Source organism: Microcaecilia unicolor, chromosome 1 (assembly GCF_901765095.1).
Source record: "Microcaecilia unicolor chromosome 1, aMicUni1.1, whole genome shotgun sequence".
Lineage (NCBI taxonomy): Eukaryota > Metazoa > Chordata > Amphibia > Gymnophiona > Siphonopidae > Microcaecilia > Microcaecilia unicolor.
This window is the reverse complement of record NC_044031.1, coordinates 744,554,564-744,571,611: the sequence shown is the minus strand read 5'-3', so window position 1 is coordinate 744,571,611 and position 17,048 is coordinate 744,554,564. Positions and strand designations below refer to the sequence as shown.

At 44.0% G+C, this 17,048-nt stretch overlaps 1 protein-coding gene across 1 annotated transcript in view; it reads left to right on the top strand.

The window, feature by feature from the left end:
* AGBL1 (ATP/GTP binding protein like 1) overlaps positions 1 to 17,048 on the top strand; it is a 1,046,841-nt gene that overhangs the window by 6,955 nt on the left and 1,022,838 nt on the right. The window contains exon 3 of the mRNA XM_030192481.1: positions 5,751 to 5,897. Coding sequence (XP_030048341.1) covers positions 5,751 to 5,897 — 147 coding nt within the window. The remainder of the gene's footprint in view (positions 1 to 5,750; positions 5,898 to 17,048) is intronic.

Below are 17,048 nucleotides of genomic sequence, written 5' to 3'. Positions count from 1 at the left end.
GGATTTTGATCCTGGGGAACTGAGTTCGGTTCCCACTGCAGCTCCTTGTGACTCTGGGCAAGTCACTTAACCCTCCATTGCCCCTGGTACAAAATAAGTACCTGAATATATGCAAGCCGCTTTGAATGTAGTGAAAGGCGGTATATCAAGTCCCAGTTCCCTTTCCCTATTTAAGATTCTACATGGAATGTTGCTACTATTGGAGATTCTAGATGGAATGTTGCTACTATTGAGATTCCTGTTGCTACTATTTGAGATTCTACATGGAATGTTGCTATTCCACTAGCAACATTCCATGTAGAAGCCTGCCCTTGTAGATCAGCCGCGCAGGCTTCTGTTTCTGTGAGTCTGACTCACAGAAACAGAAGCCTGCGCGGCCGCATTGCTGATCTGCAAGGGCAAGCTTCTACATGGAATGTTGCTAGTGGAGGAGTAGCCTAGTGGTTAGTGCAGTGGACTTTGATCCTGAGGAGCTGAGTTCAATTCCCACTCAGCTCCTTGTGACTGTGGGCAAGTCACTTAACCCTTCATTGCCCCTGGTACAAAATAAGTACCTGAATACATGTAAAGCGCTTTGAATGTAGTTGCAAAAACCTCAGAAAGGCAGTATATCAAGTTCCCTTTCCCTACTACTATTCTAGGTGCCTAGTTGAATAAGCTCTTGGGGGGAGGGGATTCAACAAATGGCCTCCAAAGTTAGGTACCGAGATGATCTGTGCTAAGCTAGTATTCTGTAAAGGACACTTTTTGTGGAATGACCTATACAGAATACTAGCTTAGCATGTGCTTTCCCCCTAATTGTATAAAAAGTCCTAAAAATCTAGTGTGTAAATTTTGGGTGTGTACCCATATTGCACGGCCAAACAAGCTAATTAGCACCAATTGGCATTTTAACAAACTATTATCGGCACTAATTAGAGTTAATTGACATGTACGCAGAGAAATATAGGTGTGGGATCCGTGCCTAAATTTAATGCATGGCTCAAAAAAGGGAGGGATAGTGTTTCGGGGTGTGGTTTTGAGTTACATGTGTAATTATAGAATATGGGGGGGGGGGGCTATGTGCGTAAACTTGGGTGTGGGCAAATTGCAGCACCTAAATTTACACATGACCCCTGCATATAAGCGCTATTCTATAAACCGCGCCTAACTTTAAGCGCAGTTTATAGAGCAGCACTTTTTTTCTGCAGCAATTTTTTTGGCACCTTATGTAGAATTCATCCCTTTCCTCCCGATTCTACATATGGTGCCTGAAATTCCACACAGAAATCGAACCATATTCTATAACAATGCGCATAACTTAATTGGTTAACCAGCTAATCAGCGCTGTTAATTGGACTTTAACAAGCAATTATCAGCACTAATCGGCAGTAATTATGATTTAAATGCATAGCTCGCTAAGCGTATTCTGTAATGTGATGCGCCTAAATTTTATGTCTCATTGTTGAAAAGAGGGAGTGGCCATGGCTGGGGCTTGGTAGCTTCTAAAGTCTATGCACATTATTATAGAATACACCTGCTCTGCACCTAATATAGGCATTTAGATTTACATCAAGTAAAACGTGGCCTAAGTGGATGCGACCACAGCTGGTCACGTGAAGAGACGCTCGGCATAGCTATATACCACATGGAAATGTAAGTCTATTCGATCAAATTTAGGCATACTTCAGAAAATATGCCTAGGCGTAATTTTTTTCAACCCAGATTTTTCAGGCGCCATATATAGAATCTGCCCACTTGCGTCTAACTTTGGACATGAGCATTATACCTGCCAAAAGCTGGTCTAAATGCTTTCACCCATCTGATAGAAGGTAGGTGCACAACACTGGCATAAGTATGGGGGGACCTTGGGGGCCTGGGTCCCCCAAATTGGGTCTGGGGCCCCTGGTTTGGCTGGCGGGAGACCCTAACCGCCGTCAGCTGAAGCTTTTCTCCAGTACTGTTCTCTGTGCATTGCCTGCCCTGCTTCCTCTCACGTCGCGTGCATGCTCGTTTTTAGTGACACTGAGCATGTGCGACACTTTCTGCATGTACAGTTTCACTAAAACTGAGCATGCATGCAATGTAAGGGGAAGCAGGGCAGGCAATGAGCAGAGGACAGTGCTGGAGAAAGGCTTCAGCTGATGGGGGTTGGGGACCCGCACCAGCCAAGGTATGTGGGGTTGAGGTGGGGCGGTGGCTGCGGCAGGGAGGCAGGCCAAATGGTGGCCCCCCCCCCACTTTGGACTCCAGACCCCCCCCCCCCCCAATGTTGAGGCGTGGCTACGCCCCTGGTGCGCAAATGCAAGTGTTCAATAATATTGCGCCTAATCTCTGGGAATGCTCCTGACCCGCCTATGCCCCTCCCATGGCCACGCCCTCTTGTGAGTTGCGTGCTATGACATTTAGGTGCACATGCTATAGAATAGGGTGCAGGGCAGATCCACACATAGCTCCTAATTACTGCAAATTAAATGCTTGTTAATGTCAATAATTGATTGTTATTGTATAATTAACTAATTAGTTTACATGTGGATCTGCGATCCATGCTCAAAATTGCATGCCTAACTTTGGGTGACTTATGCAGAATTCGGTGCCTAAAGTTAGTTGCCCTTTTATAGAATTATTATATATTTCTGTTGATATTTTTGTGTTAGGTGCATTTGATTTTATATTGTGTAATTTGTTGTAATTTATGGGGGTAATTCTGTATGGAATTGCTGCCTAGATTCAGGCATCAGGAACACATGTAAATTATTCTAGACATTTATGTGTGTACTAGTAAAAAAAGCCCGTTTCTGACACAAATGAAACGGGCACTAGCAAGGTTTTCCTCAGAGTGTGTATGTTGGAGTGTGTGTGAGAGTGAATGTGCGAGTGTGTGTGTGACAGAGAGAGAGTGAGTGTGGGTGCGAGTGTGTCTGTGAGAGTGTGTGTGAGAATGAGAGTGTGTGCGAGTGTGTATGTGAGCCACAGTGAGTGTGAGAGAATGTGTTTCACACAGATACAGTGTGTGTGTGAGACAGATAATGTGAGAGTATGTGTGCGATACACAGACTCTCTGTGAGACCGAGAGAGTGTATGAGATCGAGAGAGTGTTCGAGAGTGACTGTGTGACACATAGAGAGTGAATGTGATACAGTGTGAGACAGTGTGTGAGAGACAGTGAGAGTGAGAGAGAAAGACACTGACTATGAGAGAGAGAGAGAGTGTGTGTGTGTGTGTGAGACAGACACCTCCCCCCTTACTCTCTGGTCTCAGGACCCCCTCCCCCTTCCCTCTCTGGTCTCAGGACCCCCGCCCCGTTCCCTCTCCCCCCTCTCAGGTCTCTGGACCCCCCTCCCCTCTGGTCTCAGGACCTCCCCTCCCATGTGGTTTCAGGACCCCCTCCACCCCCCCCTCTTTGGTCTCAGGACCCCCTCCACACACCCCTCTCAGGACCCCTCCCCCTGTCTGGTCTCAGGACCCCCTCCCCCTTCCCTCTCTGGTCTCAGGACCCCCGCCCCGTTCCCTCTCCCCCCTCTCAGGTCTCTGGACCCCCCTCCCCTCTGGTCTCAGGACCTCCCCTCCCATGTGGTTTCAGGACCCCCTCCACCCCCCCTCTTTGGTCTCAGGACCCCCTCCACACACCCCTCTCAGGACCCCTCCCCCTGTCTGGTCTCAGGACCCCCTCCCCCTTCCCTCTCTGGTCTCAGGACCCCCGCCCCGTTCCCTCTCACCCCTCTCAGGTCTCTGGACCCCCCTCCCCTCTGGTCTCAGGACCCCTTCCCTCTCCCCCTGGGGGGGTACTGCTGAACTGGGAGGTGGTGGCGCTGTGAAGAGGAGGGGAAGGGCTTAATTTCCTTCTTTTTCCTTCATCTACCTATGGCTTTTCATCTTTTTCTCACCCTTGTTCTCCCCATGCCCCTTCCTCTTATTCTCCAGTCTTTCTCTACTCCCCTTTTCCATCCAGTAGTTCTCCGCTTTCTCTCCCCATCCTTCCAGTGTCTCCCCTCTTTCTCTCCCCATCCTTCCAATGTCTCCCCTCTTTCTTTGTGCATCCTTCCATCCAGCGTCTTTCCTCTTTCTCGCCCCATCCTTCCACCCATCTACCCTCTCTCCTGATCCTTCCATCTAATGTCTCTCTCCCCCTCCTTCTATCCCCCTCTCTATCTCTCTACCCTTTTCTGTTCAGTGTCCCTTCTCTTTCCACATCCTTCCAGTCTCTCCCCTTTCTCTCTTCACACCCATTCATCCATCTCCCCCTTTCTCTCCCCATCCTTCCATCTGTTTTCCCTCTTTCTCTCCCCATCCTTCCAACCGTCTACCCCCCTCTCCCTATTCTTCCATCCAGTGTCTCTCTCTCTCTATCCCCTTCTTTCCATCCAGGCCTGCCCACCGAAACAGACCTGCCAAGTCTCCAGCGGAACACGCGGCGCCAGCTCCCATTTCCGGCCACTGCTGCTTCTCCTGTTGAGCAGCAGCGGCTGCTACAAAAATAAAAAGAGCTGTTTTTAAAAAGCAAGTGCGGCACCGCAGGCAGCCATCAGGCATTGGCTGTCGGCTCTGCAGCCGCTCCTCTCGCCTCTCACGTCGCTGTGCTCCTCCGGGGTTCTCCAGGAAAAGCAGCAGTGGCCAGAAATAGGAGCTGGCGCTGCGTGTTCCGTGGGAGACTTGGCAGGTCTGTTTGGGTGGGTGAGCCTGAAGGGAAAGTGGCTGGGCGGACGGAGGGGGGAGCGGCGGCGGTGGTGACCTGGGGGGGGGGTGGAGGGGGGGGCAGTGGCTGCGGCGACCTCGGGGGGGGTAGAGGGGGGGAGCGGTTGTGACCTCGGAGGGTGGAGGGGTGAGTGGCGGCGGCAGCGACCTCAGGGGTGGCGTGGCGGCGAGGGCGGCAGAGGTGGGGCCCCAGATCCGGCTCAGTCTGTCGGCGGCCCTGGGTGGGGATGTTGGTGCGTGTGGAGTAAGGGCTGAAGCTGCTCCTGCAACGTTCCAATGTCTCTCACTGCGTTTGTGACATCAGGAGATGGTTTACGATCCCAGTGAGACACATTCGAACGTTGAAGGAGCAAATTATTATATTAGAAGTGGCCACTTATGAACATAAATAACCTCTTACTGAATACTGACTAGAAGAAAAGTGTGCACCATGTTCTGATGGTATGTAAGAACTAAGTGTTGCCATACTGGGATAGACCAAAGGTCCATCAAACCCAGTATCCGGTTTCCAACCGTGGCCAATCCAGGTCACAAGAATAGTTAAGCTCTGGAACTCTTTGCCGGAGAATTTAGTAACAGCGGTTAGCATATCTGGGTTTAATAAAGGTTTGGACAAGTTCCTGGAGGAGAAGTCCATAGTCTGCTATTGAGACAGACATGGGAAGCCACTGCTTTTCCTGGGATTTGTAGCATGGAATGTTGCTACTACTTAGGTTTCTGCTAGGAAATTGTGACCTCGATTGGCCACTGTTGGATCCAGGATACTGGACTTGGTCTGACCCAGTATGGCTATTCTTATGCTCCTATGACTGTATCTAAATTCAGTCATAGAAAGGTTGGGACAAGCATGTGGGACCTCCTAGGGAGGGGAGTAGATAGTGGATTGTGTAAATGGCCAGACTGGATGGGCCATTTGTCCTTTATCTGCAGTCATGCTTCTATGTTTGTCTCTTAGGAACCAATCTTACCTGGATAATTCCCACTGATTATCAGGCCTTTTTTTTTTGTTTTGTTTAATTGTTCACAGTTTTTGTCCTCTTAAAAATGGCAGCCGGTGACTTTTTTTTTTCTTTCAGGAACAGATCGAAGGATTCATTACATGATTTCCAAAGGAGGAAGTGAAGCCTTGTTGCGGACCTTAGTGAACACAGTTCACGAGACTTCTCTTGACTATAGCATCCTTATACCCTTGCTCCGACTTCTGGCCATTGTAGGACAAAGAGGTATTGTTTCCATTTTATTTCTATCATCTGCGGTGATAACTCAAGGAACAAAACACAGATAGTAAACATAAGCTTTTGGCCAGATCATGACTTGCGTTATAGCATGTGATTACATACATTGAGTGCTGAGCAGCAGAGCTGCACTGTAAGGTTGAACTTGAAACAGGCAGATTTCATCCTGGCTGAAGTTGAACAGAGTTTTCCAGTTTTCCTTATTTTTTGCTGAGAATTTGATGATTTGGGGAAAATCTGTATTGGATTAGGTTGCTGAGTGTGAAGAGGAACTACATTCACCCATGTTCAGTATTGTGAGACATAGAGGGCATAAGCGAAAGGGGTGCCCATGTTTTCCTGAGGACGTCCTCGCAGGACGTCCCAGCGAAGGGGTAGGGAAACCTGTATCATCGAAACAAGATGGGTGTCCACCTTTCGTTTCGATAATACGGTCGGGGATGCCCAAATCGTGAAATTTAGGTCGTCCTTAGAGATGGTCGTCCCCGATTTTCGGCGATAATGGAAACTGAGGACGCCCATCTCAGAAATGACCAAATCCAAGCCATTTGGTCGTGGGAGGAGCCAGCATTCGTAGTGCACTGGTCCCCCTGACATGCCAGGACACCAATCGGGTACCCTAGAGGGCACTGCAGTGGACTTCAGAAATTGCTCCCAGGTACATAGCTCCCTTATCTTGTCTGCTGAGCCCCCCAACCCCCCCAAAAAACCCACTCCCCCCAACTGTACACCACTACCATAGCCCTAAGGTACAGGGCTATTTGGGTGACCCTGGGAGAAGGACGCCCATCTCCCGATTTGTGTCAAAAGATGGGCGCCCTTCTCTTTCGAAAATAAGCCTGTAAGAGACCCTTTTACTAAGATGTGCTAAAAGGTAGCCTGCGTTATGACTAGCATGTGGTTTTCCCTGCACGCTGAGGTCACCTTTAGCGCAGCTGTAAAATGACTGAGTTTTCATTGCCTCAATTACCTCTGGATTCTATATAGTGTGCTTAGATTTAGGCACTGAAATCAGCATGGATTCTATAATACCGTATGTAACTTAATTGGCTTAACAAGCAATAATGAGCACTAATTGGCACTGATTAGAATTTAGGCGCACAACTCGCCAAGCGTATTCTGTAACGATGTGCGCCAAACTTCTAACGTGCGGAAGCAAAAAGGGGTGTGGTTATGGGTGAGGAAATGGGCGTTTCGTGGGCGTTCCAAAATTTAGGTGCCTAATTATAGAGTATGGCCCAGTGTGCCTAAATCTACGTGCTGAGAGTTGCACCAGGTTCTTTTTGGCGTAAATAGATGCGCACAGATATCGGTGCTGAAATATCAACTAACCATTTAATATTTTAACATTGCATTTAATATTTTAACATTCTCATATATTATTATATAGTAATTTGAAAATAAATGGATAAATTAATCAAAACAAAAATGGTAACTCACCACAGTGATGACGTGGAAAACTTGGGGAATAACTCGAATATATTCCTCTACAATATATTATTCCTTACTTTTGGATTTTTTCATATATTAATATTATATGTTTAAAACGCTTATTTTAATTATTTATAATATATTTTATAAAAAGGTCATATTATATAATACTGGCTATAACTAAATTTCATATTCATAAAAGCTTAAACTAACAGGTCAAAAATAATTTTTTAAAACATTTTAAAATATACAATAAATTTCAAACATTACACTGATAATATCATAAACCTTCAAAATCATTCAAATCAGCACAGAAATGAATAAATGCTTTAGGTGTTTATATAGGCTTATATATGTATGCTTGATGAGTCTAAATATTAATCTTTGGTTTTACTCATTATATTTAAAAAAAATTTTTAAAAATATATTATTTCTATGTTTTGTATTCTATGTAGACCCCTGACGCAGGTGCTAGTCACCGAAACACGGCCCGTGTCGGGTCTTTTTGTCAAGGCTCATTCATTAAAGAACTGTGTTCCATTTTTAAAGGCCCGTGGTGCTGTTTTTTTTGGCTTACTACCAAAAGGGCCCATAAATCTGTTAATGTTGTTACATGATCATTGTTCACTTTTTGTTTTTAGGCAGATAGGGAATGACATTGCACCCTATCAGGTGAATTTTTTGAAAGAGAAGGGCGCCCATCTTTCGATACAAATCGGGAGATGGGCGTCCTTCTCGCAAGGTCGCCCAAATCGGTATAATCGAAAGCCGATTTTTGGGCACCCTCAACTGCGTTCTGTGGCGGGACGACCAAAGTTCACGGGGGCGTGTCGGCAGTGTAGCGAAGGCAGGACTGGGGCATGCTTAGGAGATAGGCATCCTCGGCCGATAATGGAAAAAAGAAGGGCGTCCCTGACAAACACTTGGGCCACTTTACTTGGTCCATTTTTTTTCACGACCAAGCATCAAAAAGGTGCTCGAACTGACCAGATGACCACCGGAGGGAATCGGGGATCACCTCCCCTTACTCCCCCAGTGGTCACTAACCCCCTCCCACCCTCAAAAAATCTTTAAAAATACTCTACGCCAGCCTTAAATGCCATACTCAGGTCCATCGCAGCAGTATGCAGATACCTGGAGCAGTTGTAGTGGGTGCAGTGTACTTCAGGCAGGCGGACCCAGGCTCATCCCCCCGTACCTGTTACACTTGTGGTGGTAAATGTGAGCCCTCCAAAACCCACCACAAACTCACTGCACCCACATGTAGGTGCCCCCCTTCATCCCTAAGGGCTATGGTAATGGTGTACAGTTGTGTGTTTGGGCTTTTGGGGGGGGGGTTGGGGGGCTCACCACCTAAGGTAAGGGAGCTATGCACCTGGGACCTTTTTCTGAAGTCCACTACAGTGCCCCCTAGGGTGCCCGGTTGGTGTCATGGCATGTCAGGGGGACCAGTGCACTGCAAATGCTGGCTCCTCCCACTACCAAATGGATTTGGTCGTTTTTGAGATGGGCGTCCTCGGTTTCCATTATCACCGAAAACCGGGGGTGACCATCTCAAAAACAACCTAAGGACGACCATCTCTAAGGTTGACCTAAATTTCATGATTTGTGCGTCCCTGACCGTATTATCGAAAGGAAAGATGGACGCCCATCTTGTTTCGATAATACGGGTTGCCCTGCCCCTTTACGGGGCCATCCTGCGAGGATGCCCTCATGAAAACTTGGGCGCCCCGTTTGATTATGCCCCTCCACGGGATCCTTTTACAAAGCGGCGCTGCCAATTCGTGTGTGCTGAATGGGAAGAAGCCCATGAGAATCGAATGGGCTTCTTTGCATCCAGTGAGCAGCTATTCAGTAGCGCCACTTTGAAAAAGGATCCTTCTATCTGTGTGTAGTAGTTATTGCCTTAAAAGTGGGCTGTTTTAAAAAAAAAAAAAATTTAGCCAGGAATTTTAAAAGCGACCACATTTTGTCCTTTGCAGAAAAAAGAGTCTGTAGACTCATTAGTTCTGGGCAATTACTCTCCTATTTATTTCTTAGCTACTTTGGCAAAATCATTGAGAGAGCTGTTAGCACAATTAACTTTATTGAGTCTTTGGAAATTTTGGACTGCTAACAAGTTGGTTTCAGGAAGGCACCTGGAAGGAAGGTCTATTAAGAGATATCTATTTCTAGGTATCGAGAAGTCACTGTGTGGAACCTGCTATTGAAAGGAAAGTAGTCACCTACTTTCATTTATAGAATTCTAGTTTAACAGATAAATATGAGCACATAATTTAAGTGCGACCTCTTAACACCAACTGTGTCAACACTCACGCTTAGATTGCTAAAACATGTGCGTAAATAATAATATTCTATAGTTATACATGTGTAACTGTGTGCCCTGTCCATGCTCTACCCATGTGCATGCTGACCTGCAAACTACACGCCATTGCATTTATGCGCCATGTTATAAAATAGTGCATAGCCAAAATACACCAATATTCTGATCATTTATGCACATTCTTGTCACCTAAATATTGGCACCTTTTTCTTTTGAACTATTATCACAGTGCTGAGACTCTCTTGTTTTCTAGTGTAGATTTTATAAGACAGGGTTTAGATTATTTTTCTCCCCATTTTCTTATTTCCTTACACATTTCTTCCTCATTGGTTACCATTAACCATCAGTTATCAGTCAATAGGTTAGATTCATTTGACATCACTGACATTTGAGCGAATGTACAGTTAGATCCTTGAAGGCTGGAGTTCCACAAGCCTCAGTCTTGACAAAACGTTTGCTTAATCTGTATTTGGCTCCCAGGACCTCCCCAACTTGTACTTGGTTCCCAGGACCTGCCAGAAAATCTGTGAATTAACCACCAGATTCTGTATGGGTTGCCCAAAGTTGGGCGCTAATCAAAGATTCACTTGTAAACTTGTAAACATAAGTATTGCCATACTGGGAAAGACCAAAGGTCCATCAAGCCCAGCATCCTGTTTCCAACAGTGGCCAATCCAGATCACAAATACCTGGCAAGATCCCAAAAAAGTACAAAACATTTTATGCTGCTTATCCCAGAAATAGTGGATTTTCCCCAAGTCCATTTAATAACGGTCTATGGACTTTTCCTTTAGGAAGCCGTCCAAACCTTTTTAAAACTCCGCTAAACTAACCGCCTTTTTCAACATTCTCTGGCAATGAATTCCAGAGTTTAATTACACGTTGAGTGAAGAAAAAGTTTCTCCGATTCATTTTAAAATTACTACATTGTAGCTTCATTGCATGCCCCCTAGTCCTAGTATTTTTGGAAAGTGTGAACAGACGCTTCACATCTACCCGTTCAACTCCACTCATTATTTTATAGACCTCTATCATATCTCCCCTCAGCCACCTTTTCTCCAAGCTGAAGAGCCCTAGCCGCTTCAGCCTTTGCTCATAGGGAAGTCGTCCCATCCCCTTTATCATTTTCGTCGCCCTTCTCTGCACCTTTTCTAATTCCACTATATCTTTTTTGAGATGCGGCGACCAGAATTGAACACAATATTCGAGGTGCAGTCGCACCATGGAGCGATACAAAGGCATTATAACATCCTCATTTTTGTTTTCCATTCCTTTCCTAATAATACCTAACATTCTATTTGCTTTCTTAGCTGCAGTAGCACACTGAGCAGAAGGTTTCAAAGTATCATCAACGACGACACCTAGATCCCTTTCTTGGTCCGTTACTCCTAACATGGAACCAACTAATCAGCCAATTAGTTGCTAACAATCAATTCTTGGTATTAACAAGCACTTAATTGGCAGTAATTAGGAGTTACAGATCTGCCGTATGCCCTATTCTGTAACATGGATGTCTACATTTCATAGCATATAAATCCAAGGGGGGCATGGTCATGGGAGGAGCACATGCGATCAGGGGAAGTCCCAAAAATTAGGTATGATATTATAGGATACCTGCATTTGTACGCCTAACTGCCATAAGTTGGGCATGATAAATCCAATTAATGGTCCAAATTAAATTGTGCAGGGAAACCACACAACCATGTATAACAATCCCAGCACCAAAATTATTCATGTGTGATATCACTTAAATATATTTCAATCTCTTTTATGTAATTTTTTCATGGGCCTTAGTGGTGACATTTACATTTTATAACTAAGCTATCACATTTGAGCAAGTTTTTAGGAGGAATAATTACGGGCTTCTTTTACAAAGCCATGCTACCGATTCCCAGTGTGGCAGATGAGAGGAAACCCATTCAATTCCTATGGGCTTCCTCTCATTTGCCGCGCGGGAATCACTAGCATGGGTTTGTAAAAGAAGCCCCAAGAGAATAATAAAGGACCAACGAGGAGGCAGGCAAGTCATGGGTAGTGTGTGCCCCTGTGAAACGAGTTGCCATTGAGGCCCGTAAAAAATTTACATAAAAGAGATTGAAATGTATTTAAGTGATATCATACATGAGTAATTTTGTTGCTGGAATTGCCATATATGTTCAGTTGGGCATGAGCATTTACACCAGCCTTTTGCATGTGTAAATGCTTGCGCCTAAAAATTAAGCGCAAAATGTATGCTATGCTAATATTCTGTAAAGGCTGTTCCACGCAGAGCATCCTTTACAGAATACAAGCTTAGCATGGATCATCAAAGCCTCAAACTTTGGGTGTCATTTACTGAATCTACCCTAAATGTGCAGTATTGACTGTATGCCGATGATATTCAATTTTTTCTTTTGTTTGATTTCTCTAAATCAGAGGCGATAAACTACTACTACTACTACTATTTAGCATTTCTATAGCGCTACAAGGCATACGCAGCGCTGCACAAACATAGAAGAAAGACAGTCCCTGCTCAAAGAGCTTACAATCTAATAGACAAAAAATAAATAAAGTAAGCAAATCAAATCAATTAATGTGAACGGGAAGGAAGAGAGGAGGGTAGGTGGAGGCGAATGGTTACGAGTCAAAAGCAATGTTAAAGAGGTGGGCTTTCAGTCTAGATTTAAAGGTGGCCAAGGATGGGGCAAGACGTAGGGGCTCAGGAAGTTTATTCCAGGCGTAGGGTGCAGCGAGACAGAAGGCGCGAAGTCTGGAGTTGGCAGTAGTGGAGAAGGGAACAGATAAGAAGGATTTATCCATGGAGCGGAGTGCACGGGAAGGGGTGTAGGGAAGGACGAGTGTGGAGAGATACTGGGGAGCAGCAGAGTGAATACATTTATAGGTTAGTAGAAGAAGTTTGAACAGGATGCGAAAACGGATAGGGAGCCAGTGAAGGGTCTTGAGGAGAGGGGTAGTATGAGTAAAGCGACCCTGGCGGAAGATGAGACGGGCAGCAGAGTTTTGAACCGACTGGAGAGGGGAGAGGTGACTAAGTGGGAGGCCAGCAAGAAGCAGATTGCAGTAGTCTAAACGAGAGGTGACAAGGGTGTGGATGAGGGTTTTTGGTAGAGTGCTCGGAAAGAAAGGGGCGGATTTTACGGATGTTGTAAAGAAAGAAACGACAGGTCTTGGCGGTCTGCTGGATATGAGCAGAGAAGGAGAGAGAAGAGTCAAAGATGACCCCAAGGTTTCGAGCTGAGGAGACAGGGAGAATGAGAGAGCCATCAACAGAAATAGAAAACGGGGGGAGCGGGGAGGTGGGTTTGGGGGGGAAAATGAGAAGCTCGGTTTTAGTCATATTTAATTTCAGGTGGCATTGAGACATCCAGGCAGCAATGTCAGACAAGCACGCTGAAACTTTGGTTTGGATGCAAGGTGAGATATCAGGAGTAGAAAGGTAGATTTGGGAGTCATCAGCATAGAGATGGTAGGAAAAGCCATGGGATGAGATTAATGAACCAAGGGAAGAAGTGTAGATAGAAAAGAGGAGGGGACCAAGAACAGAACCCTGAGGTACGCCGACAGGCAGAGGGATAGAAGTAGAAGAGGATCCACCAGAGTGAACACTAAAAGTACGGAGGGAGAGGTAGGAAGAGAACCAGGAAAGGACAGAGCCCTGGAATCCAAGTGAGGACAAACTATAGGCCTGTTAGTCTACCATTGTTGGATGCTACCCAACAAACTCATGCTAAATATTAAAAATAGACTAAAAATACTTTGTTTAGCCTTTCACCATCTCTTCACGTCTGCTCTAACAACTCCTTTCATGGAGTCCATATTGCTCTCTCTTTCAACAGCTATGTAGCTTGGGGATTATTCTTAATTCTTCATTCTCTGTGAAGTCACTCATTAGTGGTCATCCATTCTGCCTTTTTTAGACTTTGCCTTTTTAAGAAGTCTGAAGCTGATGTTGTCTCTTGAGGATTTTAGAATAATGCTGTTGACTAAATTGGACTACTGCAATTCATTACACTTGGGTCTGTAACAATCTTCTATCTAAGCTTGGCAGTCAATCCAGAATTTCTTCTGCTGACTGGATCTTTGTGCTTCCAGCATATTTTCCCTCATCTGTGCTGGTTACACTGGCTGTCAGTTTTTTTTTTTATAGAGTTAAATTTAATGTCTTATTATTGATTCACAATACCCTCCAAAATGATGCTCCATATTACTTCAGCTCTGTTCTGAGGATTTATAAAGCATCCATTTGGAATGTAATGCACAGCATGGATTTACTTTCAATTCTGTCTTTGCATAGAATGCTTGTTGTTGATACAAAGACCTCACTGAGAGGAAGAGACTTCCTATTGAGCTAATGCTGATGACAGATACAATATCATTTAAAAAGGGGCTAAAACACTATTACTTCGGTATTTGATTAATGCTTTTTTATGGCGGCCAGCTGGGGGGTATTTTGTTATGAAGATATTCTCTCTGCTGTGGCACTTCTGGCTTAATATGACTTGTATATATTGCTGAGTTGTGATTTTTAGTTTTGTTTTAATTGTAATGGCCATTTCTATTTGTTATCCACAATGTACCCTATGGGATAACAAACTACAAAACTGGAAATGACCAAAATAAGATAGTTTGAAAATTGTGCTTCATTCACTCTCCTTATATACACTTAATTAAATAACTTGAACCTCAAATCTCCAGATAGGGAACAATACACCAAGTACTCACGCATTGCTATCATTCTTGCGAGTCCATTATTATCATAGATTCTTTAGAGGGAAAAAAAAGAACTAGTACAAAAAACCTCCAACAAATTGGAGAAAAATAACTGGTTCAAAAAAAAAATCCCACTTATAAATAATACAGAATAGAATGAGTGAAAGCACAAAAAATACTTATCTCAAAGATCGTACAGCTTTATATCTAAAAAAGCTGAAAAATCTAACTTACATACTGCAGATTATTCAAACTACTAGTAAAAAAGGCCCGTTTCTTAACGCAATGAAACGGGCGCTAGCGATGTAATGAGTTCCTGCCATTAATGTTTCCACGGTTGTATTCTGAATATAATTGTTGTTTACATGCGTAAGATTTCTTTATATACAATATTTTTTGTGTAAACTGTGTTACAATGTGGTAAAAGTTTTCCTTGTTCAGGCCCTTCAATCAGTTTAACAATCACATCAGAAGAGCTCCTTACTCGTGAGAATGCAACATACAGTTGCCCATGTGAGAGACTGAGAGTGACAGTGTGTTTTACAGACAGTGTAAGAGAGAGATACACAGAGTGATTGAGTGTGAGTGTGTGTGTGTGTGTGTGTTAGTGACAAAGTGATTACATGTTTGTCTTCCCTTCCGTTCCGTGCACTTGCCTCCACTGATGTTCGTACCTCCCTGTATATGATTGTTTGTTAGAGATTCAATCCACTCCACTTCCCTCCTCCAAGTTCCGTTCTGTCTGATTGGTTCTTCGTTCCTGTGACGTCATGTTTGTTTGCTTGGCAACTATGCAGCATTCCGTTTCCTCGACGTGAGGGCGGGGACAGTGAGAGCCAATGAAACGCTGAACTACAGACTTACGAACCCTACACTGCCACAGTGCCACGGAGTCAGCTTCAGAATGTTGGAGGTGCTTTTTATTATATAGGATTAGACCAACTAACCGGCGCTATTTATACTTGCCTTAAAACCGCCAGCATTACCCCTAAACAATCCCACTACAGTCTTTCCAGCGTCAAGTCTAGGGCTTCTCCGTCTGTCTTTAACTCAGCAGCGCACTGCCTATCCAGCCAAAACTTTTTCAACACGAGTGCCTTGTTTCGCTTGTTTAATTCGCTGCATCAGGAAGAAAATATCTTCTTCGTAGGATTTCTACAACCAACATTTCTACAACCAAAATGGCTGTGATACTTGTAGATGCCAAGCTACTAAACATCCAATCAGCTCACAGGAGCAAACTAAAAAAAGTGAAGGGGGGGGGGGGGGGATTTATAAAAATGCATTCCATTCCACGTTCTTATTCAACCTATGTGGCTCCACTGAATTCAGACTGAAAATCCATTGTTGTTCAATTCGCCATAACAATTTTTTATTTTAAAAATGTTTACATGTTTTCTTTGCTTTTATTATTGATTTTTGTATGTTTAGTTGTACTCCGCTCAGATATTATGATTTTAAACCTTTTTTTTAACTTTAAGTTTTTTAATCTTTTAAAATAACTAAGTAAAGAATAAATAACACGATCACAATTTCATTTGAAGGATTTTATTTTATCACAGAGCTGAAAGAACGAACATTATAACTAAACACATGGCAAGAAGTAGCATTGTGGTGATAATATTTATTAGCACGATATTTATTTATTACATTTGTACCCCGCGCTTTCCCACTCAAAGCAGGTTCAATGCGGCTTACATAGTAATAGGGATTACAGAGTAATGATGAAGAAATATAAATTAAGTATAGCAGAATAATAAAAGAAATAAGTAGGTAGAGAGGGGCAAAAGTGAAGGGAGTAGGAGAGGTATGATCAAGGGTAAGTGAGCATTGGAGGAGGGGTAGAGGAGGCGGATGGGACATGGGATAAGCATAGGGAAATTTGGTGGGAGAAATAGTCTAGGTCAATGTCGTTTTCTCCTCGATATATGATGGGTAGATGGGTTCGTAGGATTAGTCTGGCTCATTTGGGTAGGCTTGCTTGAACAGATGAGTTTTTAGTGATTTCCAGAAGGGTAGATAGTCATTGATTGATCGGATAACTCTGATTTCTATAACTCTGTGTGTGTGCATTTTAGAGGAACACCCCTGGCTTGTCCACGTCTATTGAAGTAGGTGTTTTATCAACACTGGTCATGGCACTTAAATTATGTATGTATATTCAGAGCCACTAGTCAGCAGGTAGGGTGGAATGTAAGAATGAAGTGGCGAGTGCTGCTGCTATTCGGAGAGTAATGATACTCAGTCTATTATCTGAAAGTTATCTGGACAACTTTTCCTGTCCTACAGTTATCCAGATACCCTTTAATTCTATATAATACGCCAAAAGCTAGGCACCAATTAAGCACTTAACTTTTAGCACTCAAATGTAAGTTAAGTACGAAAACAGAGTTACAACAGTAGTTAGACATCTAAGTGCACATAGGGACTATTCTATAGCTTGATGCCTAAGGGGCCCTTTTACTAAGCTGCGGCAAAAGGGGGCATGCACTAGTATCAGTGCATGTTTTTGATGCGTGCTGAGGCCCCATTTTATTGCAGCAGGTAAAGAGGAAAAGAAATGGCTGTGCAGTAAGCGAAACACTTAGGGGTCCTTTTACATAAAGGCGCGCTAGCATTTTTAGCGCATGCTAAAAATAAGCACTCGCTAAATGTTAGAGACACCCATATATTTC